This window comes from Mustela lutreola, chromosome 4 (assembly GCF_030435805.1).
Source record: "Mustela lutreola isolate mMusLut2 chromosome 4, mMusLut2.pri, whole genome shotgun sequence".
Lineage (NCBI taxonomy): Eukaryota > Metazoa > Chordata > Mammalia > Carnivora > Mustelidae > Mustela > Mustela lutreola.
This window is the reverse complement of record NC_081293.1, coordinates 28,332,652-28,345,542: the sequence shown is the minus strand read 5'-3', so window position 1 is coordinate 28,345,542 and position 12,891 is coordinate 28,332,652. Positions and strand designations below refer to the sequence as shown.

At 44.2% G+C, this 12,891-nt stretch overlaps 1 protein-coding gene across 2 annotated transcripts in view; it reads right to left on the bottom strand.

Annotated features, from left to right (window-relative positions):
* Positions 1-12,891, bottom strand: part of DNMBP (dynamin binding protein) — a 104,212-nt gene that overhangs the window by 54,132 nt on the left and 37,189 nt on the right. Inside the window, exon 4 of one of the 2 annotated variants that reach the window (XM_059169219.1) lies at positions 1,442-3,448. In XM_059169219.1, the coding sequence (XP_059025202.1) occupies positions 1,442-3,448 (2,007 nt within the window). Of the gene's footprint in view, positions 1-1,441; positions 3,449-12,891 lie in introns of those variants that run through there. The other variant, XM_059169221.1, reaches the window with a different exon arrangement.

The window sequence follows — 12,891 nt, the reverse complement described above, 5'->3', positions numbered from 1 at the left end:
GGCCACCGCCCCCATTCAGCGCAGTGACGGGGGTGGGGGCTCAGGGGTCTGGCTCCCCTCATTCATCACACTGGTTTGCTCCAGGAGCCCCTCCTGCCACGCCACCACCCAGTCTGCAGTCCCTGCACCGGCTCCCACTTGCACAGCTGTCCTCCCCCAAGCTCACTGCAGAGACAGTCTCCTCTCTTTCATCCCGTCTGCTTTCTGGCTTTCAGAAAATGACTCCATCTCTGGCTTTGCCAGAATACTCTTCCTCGCTGGGATTTCTGTTTCCAGTCACTGGTCAGCGGCCTGAAGCAGGGGGGAGGGAAGCGAGCGGAGCTGGCCAGCCATTCTCCTGCGCTTCTCTCCCCTCAGCACCCTGCAGGCCCTGCAGCCACAGACCACTGGGGCTGTCTCCTCTCCTGACCGCATGTGGGCTCGGAGCTCTCTGGCACACCTGCCCAGTGACGTGTCTGTGTGTCCTTGGGTCCTAGTCTGTTGTGGTCACCTTGCTTTCTGTCTTTTCCCTCTAGAAATTATATCTTATGGGAGTTGGTGAAGACGAATGAAGTCTCCTGAAGCTGCTCACCCCTAAATTGAGGGACAGAATTCAAATTTCTGAATGTGCAAGGTGGGAAGCAGTAAACCGCAGTAGTTAAACACAGGAGCTCCCAGCTCCGTCAGTAAGCTACTCCGTCTCTACAGATCTTACCTGCCTCACCCATCAAGCAGCCATGTGAATTATCCCAGTATGTTTAGGGTGGGTGGGAAGATTATTTGTGCAAGCAAATGGTAACACATCCTCACTATGAACAAGTTAATAGTTATTAGCTCTTATGTTTACTATTGAAACCGAGACCTTGGGGCGCCTCGGTGGCTCAGTCATTAAGCATCTGCCCTCGGCTCAGGTCATGATCTCAGAGTCCTGGGATGGAGTCCAGCATCTGGCTCCCTGCTCAATGGGGAATCTGCTTCTCCCTTTGCCTCTCCCTCTGGCTTGTGCTCTCTCGCTCACTCTCTTTCTCTCCCTACCTCAAATATACACAATCTTTAACGAAACCTAGTTCTTCCAACACAAAGATAAGAGGCATATTTTTTTTCATGAATCTTAGCCTGCAAGTCTTTAGTCCTTACCAGACGCTGGTTAGAGAAGGCCACCACAGTCAGGGACTTCCCATCTGCAGGACCACTATGGAGGCCTTAGCACAACAGGTGATATAAATGTCCATGAGGTTTGAGCTGCCTAACTGAGCAGCAAGTTAAGACAGGAGGCTCCAGTGGTTAGAGGATATACTGGGACAGAGCAGTCCAATTGTGGCGACAGAGTAAGAAATGAGGTAATGCAAAAGCAAATCATTCTTTGTCAAAGATAGTAACATCTCTCTTAAAAACATGGGGAGGCCATTATGAGGACTGGTAGATGTCAATAATGCGTATCTATTAATTCCCCATCACTTACCTCTGAGTTGCTGGAGTTCCATATTCAGACTTTCGATGTTGCTCTCATAGAACTCAAGATCCTCAAGGGTTTCTGCCCTTAATGGTTCATCCTGCTTCTCGTCCAGCATTAAGTTGAGCTCTTCTTGAGCCCTGCTACCCACATCTGAGTCCTGTTCCATTTCCTGAACCCTCATCAATACTAAGGGACACTGGGAAGTCTGGTCCAAAGTCTGGTCCACACTCTCAGGGCTCTCCTTCTCTGGGGTCTCACAGCTGGGTCCGGTCCAGGGCAGGAGCCTGGGGGATGTGGGAGCCCCTCTCTGCTGTGCTGAGGGAGGCAGGGGAGCTGGGCGAGAGGGCCGCATCGCCAAGGGCAGTTCAGGCTTCAGGTTCTGGTCAACAAGCACGTGAGGAGAAGCGGATGCTGGAGTACAGGGGCGCGGTGGCGGGGGCCTTCGGGCTTTCCTCCTCTCAGGCAGCTCCTGCTGGGTGATCGGCTTTGAGGAACCTCGGACAACGTCCTTCTCAGAGTTAAAGTCCGTGATTGAAAAGTGACGCAAAATTCTCTCTGGTTCTATGCCGGGCCCCGACAAGCTCTTTTCAAACTCTATCAGCTGTTGTGTCAACTTGGAATCCAGGTCAGTGTCGCCTTCTCCCTGTAAGAGTGCCATCTCTTCGGCTGCAAACACCTTGTCCGGCAGACCTGGCTTCACTCCCAATCTCTCTGGTGCAGAACAAAAGCTGGAAGGGTTGTCCTTGGACGCGTGGTGCTTTCTAGCACATCTTACCAGGCCCTGGAGCGCAGAGTTCAACTGGCTAGGTCTGATTGCCGGAGGGGCTAGAAGACAGGAGCCACCGTGAGGAGGGGGCACTGGCTTCTGAAGGGTTTTTGGTGGGGAGGCCATTCCTCTGGGAGGTAGGCTGAAGTCCTCTTTAGTTCTCGCTTCAAAGGGAAGAGGGTCAGCGTGCTGCTCTGAGCTGAGGTGGCCGCCTCCTGCTGCAGAGTAACACTGGTTTTTCTGCCATCTGGGAGGAAAAGGTACCTGAGGTTGGGAGGAAACCCCATTGACTATCTCTGAAGGATCCTCTGCAGAAGAGTCTTTGGCAAGAGGCTGTTCGTGACCCAGGCTTGGGCTTCTTGGGGGCTCCCCTGAGGTGCCCTCATCCTGACAGGAGGTTTTGTTTACTTCATACTCAGAAGTCAGATGCTCCTGGGGAGAGGCAGATGTTTCCGAAATAGCACAGTGGGACTTCTCCGTGCTGTACTCGGGAGATCCGGGTCGTTTTCCCTCCACCACCAAGGAGTTCTCTGAGCAACCCAAAGAAGTGTCAGCGGTCTCAGCAGGGCTGCTTTCCTGTGGCAGACCCACGGTCTCCTCTGCTCTTGTTTTAGAAAACAGCTTTACAAATCGGTAAGGAAAGATGCCTGTTCTGCCCTTCAGCAATCCTTCTAGCCACCCATCTTCAAGTGTTCCCAGAATTCGGATTTTATCACCTACCTCAAAATCCAACTCATTCGGCTCCAGGGCTTGGAATCTGTAGAGGGCTATTCCGTAGGTCCCGGGCTGGTCCTCATCCTCTTCTGGCCCCCTCTCTTCTTCTCCTGCAGGGGTCTCTTTTTCTCCATTAATAATGCAGTCGTTGTGATTTCCAGAACTTGCCAACTCATCCACAGTCCTCAGGGGCCCCAAAAGTTCTACAAACCCTTCTGGAAAAATGCCTCTTCGACCATCTAATTCCCCTTCAAACCAGCCTGGTTCAGGAACTCCAATAATGGTAATCACATCCCCTTCTCTGAAGTCCAGCTCCTCATCCAGCTGGGCTGAAAGCCCCATCAGCGCCCGCGCTTGTCCCATCGAGTAGTCAGGAATCTGAAGCAAGGCGCTCTGTGAGTGCCACCGCCGGCTCTGTGAGGACAGGCAGAGCTCCCGAACACAGGATGATGGGAAGAAGCCCCGGGTGCCCCAGCAGCTCCGGCCCTGCAGCCAGCTGGCCATGGGGGCACCATCGAGAATCACTAGGTCACCTAAAGAAAGACAAGCAAAGATATCGACCTGAGTCATCAACCCAAAACAACATTACCATGACTAAATAGTGCAATTCATCATTTCAAACATCTATCAGATTCAGGGAAGTGTACCTCTGGAGTTTAAAGGGCATAAAAGTTTCAACAATTTAGTGAACTAGGTGACAATTTAGTGAATTTTGACAATTCAGTGACAATATAGTGCACAGTCCCGGAAAGCAGTGCTTTTCAACGTGTGGTTGTGCATGGAGTCCTGGGGAAGCCCCAAGATCCTTCCAGAGAGTCTGCAAAGTCCAACCTATATTTTCTTCATACACTTTATGTACTTCAGTTAAAATAACAAACCACATTCATTTGAACATAAATACAAATATAAAAGTCTATCTTTCTTCTATTCAAGCAAATATTTTTAAAAAGATTTTATTGGGGTGCCTGGGTGGCTCAGTGGGTTAAGCCTCTGCTTTCGGCTTGGGTCATGATCTCAGGGTCCTGGGATCAAGCCTTGCATCTGGCTCTCTGCTCAGCAGGGAGCCTGCTTCCCCCTCTCTCTCTGCCTGCCTCTCTGCCTACTTGTGATCTCTGTCAAATAAATAAATAAAAATCTTTTAAAAAAAAAGATTTTATTTATTTACTTAAGGTAGAGAGAGAGCAAGGGCAGGGGGCAGAGGGAGAAGTGGGCTCCCTGCTGAGCAGGGAGCCTGATAAAGGGCTCAATCCCAGGGCCCTGGGACCATGACCTGAGCTGAAGGCAAACACTTAACCGACTGAGACACCCAGGAGCCCCTATTAAAACAAATACTAAAGAGATTTGCAAAAATGTGAATCAATGATACTCTTTTCACTAAACTTTTTTGTTTAGAAATTTTTCATTAAAAATATGCTATTTATGTTAATACATAATAGGTTTTTAAAAAAATGAATTGATAAATGTTTTTAAAATTTCTGTTTTAACAGCAGATATTGTAAATATCAATAGACTCACATAAGCAAGAGCTCTCTAGGGTCTCAGTAACTTTTAACAGTATAAAGGCTCTTAGGACCAAAAAGTTAAAAAAATGCCACTAACCAATATTCTTACTGTCTGTGCCATTGGATTAGTTTATAAATGACAGAGATTATATATATGTCCATAATAATCCTTTGAAAGAGGCATCTGATCTCTCACACTAACTTTTATTCAATATCAAATATAGAACAACAAAAGAAGTCTTCAGGAATGGTTTCTTTTCTTTTTTTAATATTTATTGATTTATTTGAGATAGAGCAAGCATGGATGAGTGGGAGGGCAGAGGGAGAAGGAGAGTATCTCAAGCAGACTCCACGATGAGCTAGGAGTCCAACTCAGGGCTCAATCCCACAACCCTCAGATCAGGACCTGAGCCAAAACCAAGAGCTGGGGTGCTCAACCAACCATGTCACCCAGGCACCCCTCAGGAATGGTTCTGTTGGAGGTACAGTGTACGAGCAACAAGCTCTTCATTTACTTCCTCCAGGGGCCTTTTTGAACTATCCTTACCCTGACAATACATCATAATGAAATCTTAAAAGCGTGTTCTAGCACTCAGTACTTTTGTGGGTTTTTTTGTTGTTGTTTTTTAAGATTTACTTATTTGAGGTGTGCCTCGGTGGCTCAGTCAGTAAGCGTCTGCCTTCGGCTCAGGTAATGATCCCAGGGTCCTGGGATCGAGCCCCACATTGGGCTCCCTGCTCAGTGGGAAGCCTGCTTCTCCCTCTCCCACTCTCCCTGCTTGTGTTCTCTCACTGTGTCTCTCTCTGACAAATCAATAAAATCTTTTAAAAAAGGATTTATTTGAGAGAGAAAGAGAGAGAGAGAGAATGCATACCCACACAAACTGGGGGGAGGGGCAGAAGGAGAGGAAGAAGAAGATTCCTCACTGAGAAGGGAGCCCAACTTGGGACTGGATCCTCTTGACCTGAGCAGAAGACAGATGCTTATCCAACTGAGCCTCCTAGGGGCTCCAGGACTTTTGTTTTTGAAAACAGATTCAATGTTTCAGGTTAACTTTACAAAATGTAAGCTGAACAGTTAGTATCGGCCTTACTGTTGCAGAAGGTAAGATAAAGAAAAGATAGGAAAGGATAGCACAAGTGATTCTGGGGAAAAAATCAAGCTAAAATTCGGTCTTAGTGGACTTCCCCCAACTTAAAGAGTTACTCTATAATGTACTAAATTGTTTTATAACAAACTCTTAATGACCTGATGATGAACTAACTGTTCATTTTGTGGATGATCAGTTTCAACCTGTTTAAACTTTCCAATCACTTGACACCTGGTCAACTTTACTTTCATCAGCAGAGGTGATCAAGGAATGCAACTAGCCCAAGTAAGTAAGACCAGGAGAGCAAAGCTCCTGAGTCATGTAAGTCATTTTCTAGTCAAGCTTATTTTGAAACTGGATTTTCTTTTAGGGTATCAACTTGCATGCTCTTGATTGACAAATTAAGTTAACAAATTAGATTAACAAATTGAGTCTGTCCTATCTTCCCACTGAGTGAATTACATATTCCTTAACAGCCAGTACCACTTCTGTATTTCATGAGTCAGATACAATGCCTTTTGCACAGCAAGCAGTCAATGTCCATTTGATAATGACAATGATTTTCCAACTTCAACTCCCAAATTAATTATATCTTCCCTCCAAAACTGGCTTCAAGCAGCTAGCTTCCCTTTTCCCTCTAATAGCCTCTTGTAAGCCTTTAAAAAAAAAAAAAAAAAAAAAGATTTTATGCATTTAAGGGCGAACTAGTGAGAAAATGAGAGAGTGAGAGAAAGAGAATGGAGCAGCAGGTAAGGGCAGAGGGAGAAGGAGACTCCCCACGGAGCAGGGAGCCCAGCACAGGGCTCATCCCAGGGCTCCAGAGACCATGAACTTGAGCCAAAGGCAGACACTTAACCAACTGAGCCACCCAGGCGCCCCTCACTCTAATATCTTCTTGCAGAAACTACTTCCTCTCAGTGCTTGCTCTTGCTACCACCAGAGTCCAACAATCATCATCTCATTCTCTTAAACCTTGCCCCAGACTTTCTCTTCCAAATGATTCGTGCCAAATAAAATGAGAAATGTACCAATTTTACCACATTCCTCCCCTGCTCAAACTTTTCCTTCAAGTCATGAAGGCTTCTTCCTACTCCCATAGGATTCTTCTCTAAAAATTATATTCTTATTGACTGAAATATATAAAAAATAAGTTTGTTCTGGACACTCTCTAAAGATGTTTAATTACTAAACTACCAGAACACTATTTTTATGTTTTTACCTCTGTGCAACCAGGCACCTACAGCCAGTCATACCCTCGCCGCCCCAAGCCAGTCAATACTATTTCACCTATGAGACCCTGTTCCACACAAGGTCACTTTCATTAGCTCCTATACAAGCCTGTCCCTCTGAAACCCTAGCATACTTCTCTAAAGGATCTCAGAAACCCACATTCCCCTTGGCCATCTGTAGCCTACAGAAGAAATTACCAATATCACTCATTTTGACACTTGAATTTTTATAACTACACGGCACCTCATGTAAGCTTTTGTACTCGGTGGTAGGCACCCAATACATTTTCACTGATTTGATAGGTTTTACATATATATATATATATATTTTTTTTAAACCTAGATATTCTTGAAAATTGGGGTCTTGGCCCTCTATTTCTATATTCCTTTAATTTATGACTCAATATCCATTGGTTGGAGCTCGGGGTCCTGAGAGTGTTATAAGTGATTTTTTTTCCCCCTGCCAACTCTAAGGGTCTTCCATCAGAACCCCAGAGGGAGAGGCACCTGGGTGGCTCGGTGGGTTAATTCTCTGCCTTCAGCTCAGGTCATGATCCCAGGGTCTTGGGATCGAGCCCTGCGTTGGGCTCCCTGCTCAGCAGGGAGCCTGCTTGTCCCCTCTCTCTCTCTGCCTGCCTCTCTGCCTACTTGTGATATCTCTGTCAAATATAAATAAATAAATCTTAAAAACAAAAACAAAAACCCAGAGGGAAGTCTTCGGAGATGTGACTATTGCCCAGGCACAATGGGCCTTTGGGGAATAAGAACAATAAAAGCTGGCCACAACTCCCACTCCACAGGCTTGGAAATGAGCTGGCTTTCCTAAAGCTGCAGAACGACAGACAGTATTTTCCTTGCTTTGCCAGATCTCCCGGAAATCCTTATCATAGGGCTTGTTTCTCCTATTATCAGCCAGGCGACTGTTTTGGTAAGTTTTATTACCTAGCAGACCAGGATAGCTCTGTTGGCTACTTCTATATTTAAAAAAAAAAAAAAAAGGTGGATTTTTTTTGAAAATCAGAGTTTAGACCCTGAAAATCACTTTAGAGATAGTTCAGCTCAACGCCTTTATTTTGTCGCTGGTGCTAAGGTTTTTGCACGAGTCTTTGGTTTTCGTCAGAGTCATGTAGCTCTTCCCCTGGCACCCCAGGTGATTCCTGAGGAACAGAGGCTACCTAGGGGTCATTTCCAGACTTCTGAAACAATATGAGCAATGGCTGGAAGAGAGTGCCCAGATTGCGCAAACAGGAAAACAGGAAGTGTGGTGACCCTCAGGGTCAAGCTGAGGCTTTCACTCACACACAGTTAATCCCAGCACCCAGCTGCTAGCTTCTTCTAGTTGGATTTTTTATTTCTTTGAGCAGGAAATGCATTTAGGAATAAGATAGGGTCACCTGGGTGGCTCAGTCCTCAAGTGTCTGCCTTCAGCTCAGGTCCTGATCCCAGAGTCCTAGGATCAGGCCCCAAATTGGGCTCCCCGCTCAGCAGGAAGCCTACTTCTACCTTTCCCACTCCCCCTGCTTGCATTTCCTCTCTATCAAACAAATAAATATTTAAAAAAAAAGGTGGGGGGGATAAGATGGTAAGAACAAATGCAAGTCTTCCTAGAATCTGAATATAAAAAGCCTAACTGCAGTTATTAGGTCCCCCCAAACTGCAATGCCCAGGAGACCATGTGCTTTAGGTAGATTGACCACACATGTTACTACGCTTCCAATGACCCATGTCAGAACCCGACCCTCATATGTCACACACATGGCATCACAATAAATTAAAAATAGAACTACCCTATGATTTTTTTTTTTTTTGCAGAAAATCCAGTAATATTACTATGATCCAGTAATCGCACTACTGGGGGATTTACCCCCAAATACAAAAACATTAATTCAAAGGGATGCATGCCCTCCTGTGCGGACTGCAGCATTATTTACAATAGCCAAATTACAGAAACAGCCCACGTGTCTGCCCATTGATACATGAATGGATAAAGATCTAATGCACACACACACACACACCCCCACACACATATATACATACACATAATGAAATATTACTCAGATTCAGCCATAAAAAAGAATGAAATCTTGCCATTTGCAACAACAGGGATGCAGCTAGAGAATGCAATGCTAAGTGAAATAAGTCAGTCAGAGAAAGACAAATACCATATGATCTCACTCATATGTGGAATTTAAGAAATAAAACAAATGAGGGGCTCATTTGGTTGAGCGCCTGCCTTCAGCTCAGGTCGTGATCTCAGGGTCCTGGGATCGAGCCCTGCACCAGGCTCCCTGCTTCCCCCTCTCCTTCTGTCCTTCCCTCCTATCCAAGCTCACCCTCTCTCTCTCAAATAAATAAATGAATACATAAAATCTTTAAAAATAAGAAGGAATAAAACCAACTAGCAAAATTTTAAAAAGACAGAGAAATGGGTGCCTGGATGGCTCAGTTGGTTAAGCAACTATCTTCAGTTCAAGTCATGATTCCGGAGTCCTGGGATCAAGTCCCGCATCAGGCTCCCTGCTCCTCCCTCGGACCCTCCCCCCTTCTCATTCTCTCGCAAATAAATTAAAATAAATAAATAAATAAAATAAGAAGAGAGAAACAAGCCATGAAATGGACTCTTAACTGCAGAGAACAAAGTGATGGTTCCCTGAGGGGAGGTGGGTTGGGGATGGGTAAAATAGGAGATGGGGACTAAAAGCACACTGACCAGGAGCTCTGAGTAATGTACAGAATTGCTGAATCACTACATTATATTCCTGAAACTAATATAACACTGTATGTTAGCTATGCTGGAATTAAAATTAAAAACTTAATTTAAAAACTATTGATTCATTTTTTTATTGGTCTTTTTTGAGGGTGGGAGGTGCCTAGAAACCTAAGGTTGTAGGCATCCTGTGCTATGTGAGGTCATTATTAGTGGCATTTCATCATTCCCACCAACTTTCTTCTCTCCTCTTTCTCTGTATTTTCCTTGTCACACTCTCATTCTTGTTTTTTGCCCACCCCCCATCTTTTTTTTTTCTCCCTCTGTTTATTTTTAAGATGATCAATGGCCCTGGCCACTTGCATGGATCCTTCTAGGAGAAAACCTTGTTTTTCTCTTAAAAAAAAAAAAAAAGTTTCTATTTGAATAGAGTTGACACACAATGTTACATTTATTTCCAGTGTCCAACACAGTGATTCAACTTTTCTACATGCTATGCTGTGCCCAGGCATCACTACCATCTGTCACCATACGTTGTGGTTACAGTACCAGTGACTCCATTCCTCATGCCGGGCCTTTTAGCCACGTGGCTTCCTCATTCCATAGCTGGAAGCTTGCTCCTCCCACTCCCTTCATGCATGTTGTTCCTTCTGGCAACCACCACTTTGCTCTCTGAATTTACAGGGCTGATTCTGCTTTTTTGTTGTTGTTTATTCATTAGCTCTTTTAGATTCCACATATGAGTGAACTCATCTGGTATTTGTCTTTCGTGGTCTGACTTATTTTATTTAGCATAATACTCTCTAGGCCTATCCATGTTGTCACAAACGGTACAACCTCATTCTTATGGCTGTGTAAGATTCCATTGTATATATTTACATGTTCCTTATCCATTTATCTATCAAGAGACACTTAGGTCGCTTCCATATCTTGGCTATTGTAAATAATGCTTTAATAAACATACAGGTGCACATATCTTTTTGAATTAGTCTTTTCAGGGGTTTTTAAAAAGATTTATTTATTTTAGAGAGTAAGCATGCCCATGTGCGTGCACATGGGCGAAGGGGAGAGGGAGAGAGACTATCCCAAGCCGACTCCACAACAAGTACAGAACCCAACTTGGGACTCAATCCCAAGACCCCGAGATCAAGACACGAGCCAAAAGGAAGAGGCGGACATTCAAGCTACTGAGCCACCCAAGAACCCCATTTTCATTTCCTTTAGGTAAATTATTGGAATTACTGGGTCATATGGTATTTTCCTTCCTTTTGTCCTTCCTACCTTCCTCTCTTTCTCTATTTATTTTGAGAGAGAGACCATGTATGTGCGCCTGAGTAGGGTGGATGGGGAGCAGAGGGAGGAGGAGAGAGAGCACCTTAAGCAGGCTCCATGCCCAGTGTGGAGCCCCTAGCCTGATTTCACAACCCTGAGATAAGACCTAAGCCATAACTGAGAGTCAGACTCAACCAAGTCAGCCACACAGGCACCACTATTTTTAATTTTTTGAGGAATCTTCATATTGTTTTCCACAGTAGCTGTACCAACTTACATCCCCACCAACAGTGTACTAGAGTTCCTTTTTTTCTACATCCTCGCCAACACTTGTTATTTCTTGTTTTTATTTTTTATTTATTTTTTTAATTTTAGCCATTCTCACAGGTATTAGGTGATATCTCACTGTGGGTTTGATCTGCATTTCCCTGATAATTAGTAATGTTGAGCATCTTTTCATGCATCTGTTGGAACTATATCAAAATAAAAAGCTTTTGCACAGCAAACAAAACAAAAAGGCGGGCCACTGGATGGGAGAAGATACTTGAAAATGATAGATCCCATAAGGTGTTAATATCCAAAATATATAAAGCACTTACACAACTCAACACCAAAAAAACAAAACAATCCAATTAAAACATGGGCGGAGGGTTTGAACAGACATTTTCCCAAAGAAGACATACAAAGACAGCCTTGTCTTTGAGTTTCAACAACTAAAAAAGACAGGAATGGTCCATAACAACTGGACAGCTTTATGGAAAGGAGAAAGAGTGACACCTGCTGGAAGGAGTACTGGTGATCCCAATTCCAGAAAGAATCTGAAAGAATGTTTACACACACACACCTTCCCGGAACAATCAGGAAACCAGGCCTCCCAAAGCACATCTATGAAGTCCGGGAACCCTGGGTTAAGAATAATAAAGAGAGGGGCACTTGGGTGGCTCAGTGGGTTAAAGTCCCTGCCTTCAGCTCAGGTCATGATCTCAGGGTCCTGGAATTGAGCCCCGCATCGGGCTCTCTGTTCAGCAGAGAGCCTGCTTCTCTCTCTCTCTCTCTCTCTCTCTCTCTCAGCCTGCCTGTCTACTTGTGATCTCTGTCTGTCACATAAATAAACAAAATCTTAAAAAAAAAAAGAAGAAGAAGAAAGATATCTTTACTGAATATTTACCTTGTGCCAGATGCTGAACATGTACGACCTCTTTCAGTCCTCACAACCAGCTGAGTTAGGTATTATTATCCTATGAGGCTGAGAGAATGCAAGTAACCAGCCTAACATCACAGTGATAAGTTGTGGAGTCAGATTTAAATCTAGGGCTGTCAGAATGCTTATCCCCTAAGCTATGCTGCCTGCTCTACATATATCTAAATACATATGTTTCTTTAGTAATATAATTTTACCATTAAAATATATCATTTTTCCAGGGTGTCTGAGTGGCTCAGTTAGTTAAATGTCTGCCTTTGGCTCAAGTCAAGGTCCCGGGGCCCTGGGATCAAACCCCATTTCAGGCTCCCTGCTAAGCAGGGAGTCTGGGTCTCCCTCTGACTCTCCCCTTTCTCATGTTCTCTCTCTCTTTTTCTCTCAATTAAATAAATAAAATATCTAAAAAATAATGTAACTCCAATGATATTTCTGAAAGATAAGCAGGTAACAACTAAAGGCAGTCTGGTGAAACAAAACAGTTCTCAAACATCATCCCACAAGCTCTCAAGGTTTTCAGATCCCCTCCTGAGATATTAAATCACCAAAAGTTTTATTTACACAAGACAGGAGAAACTTCACGCTACACAGAAGGTACTAACGAGAGATAAAGAAACAACAGGATTAATAGTACTAGGAGAAAGAGATACAGGAATATAGGCTACTCATGAGCTGAGACACCGACCTAATGGAAAAAAACAATTTTCAGTATAAGAAACAGAAGGGCCATTTCAAGCACTAGACTTGAAAATCAGGAAGTGTTGACTCAAGTCTTATAAACTGTATGTGGTATAAAACAATACTTTCATTTTTACTGTGTTTCCAACTATTATTATCTGTTAATGTGGACTATCACGTATAGAAAATTAGAGAAGTTAATTATCATTTCTGTGTCTCGTGCTCAACTTCCCAGAAAAAGACAAACTGCAGAGGTACGTCGAAATTCCCCAATCTCAAAGGCTTATGTGTTCAAACCA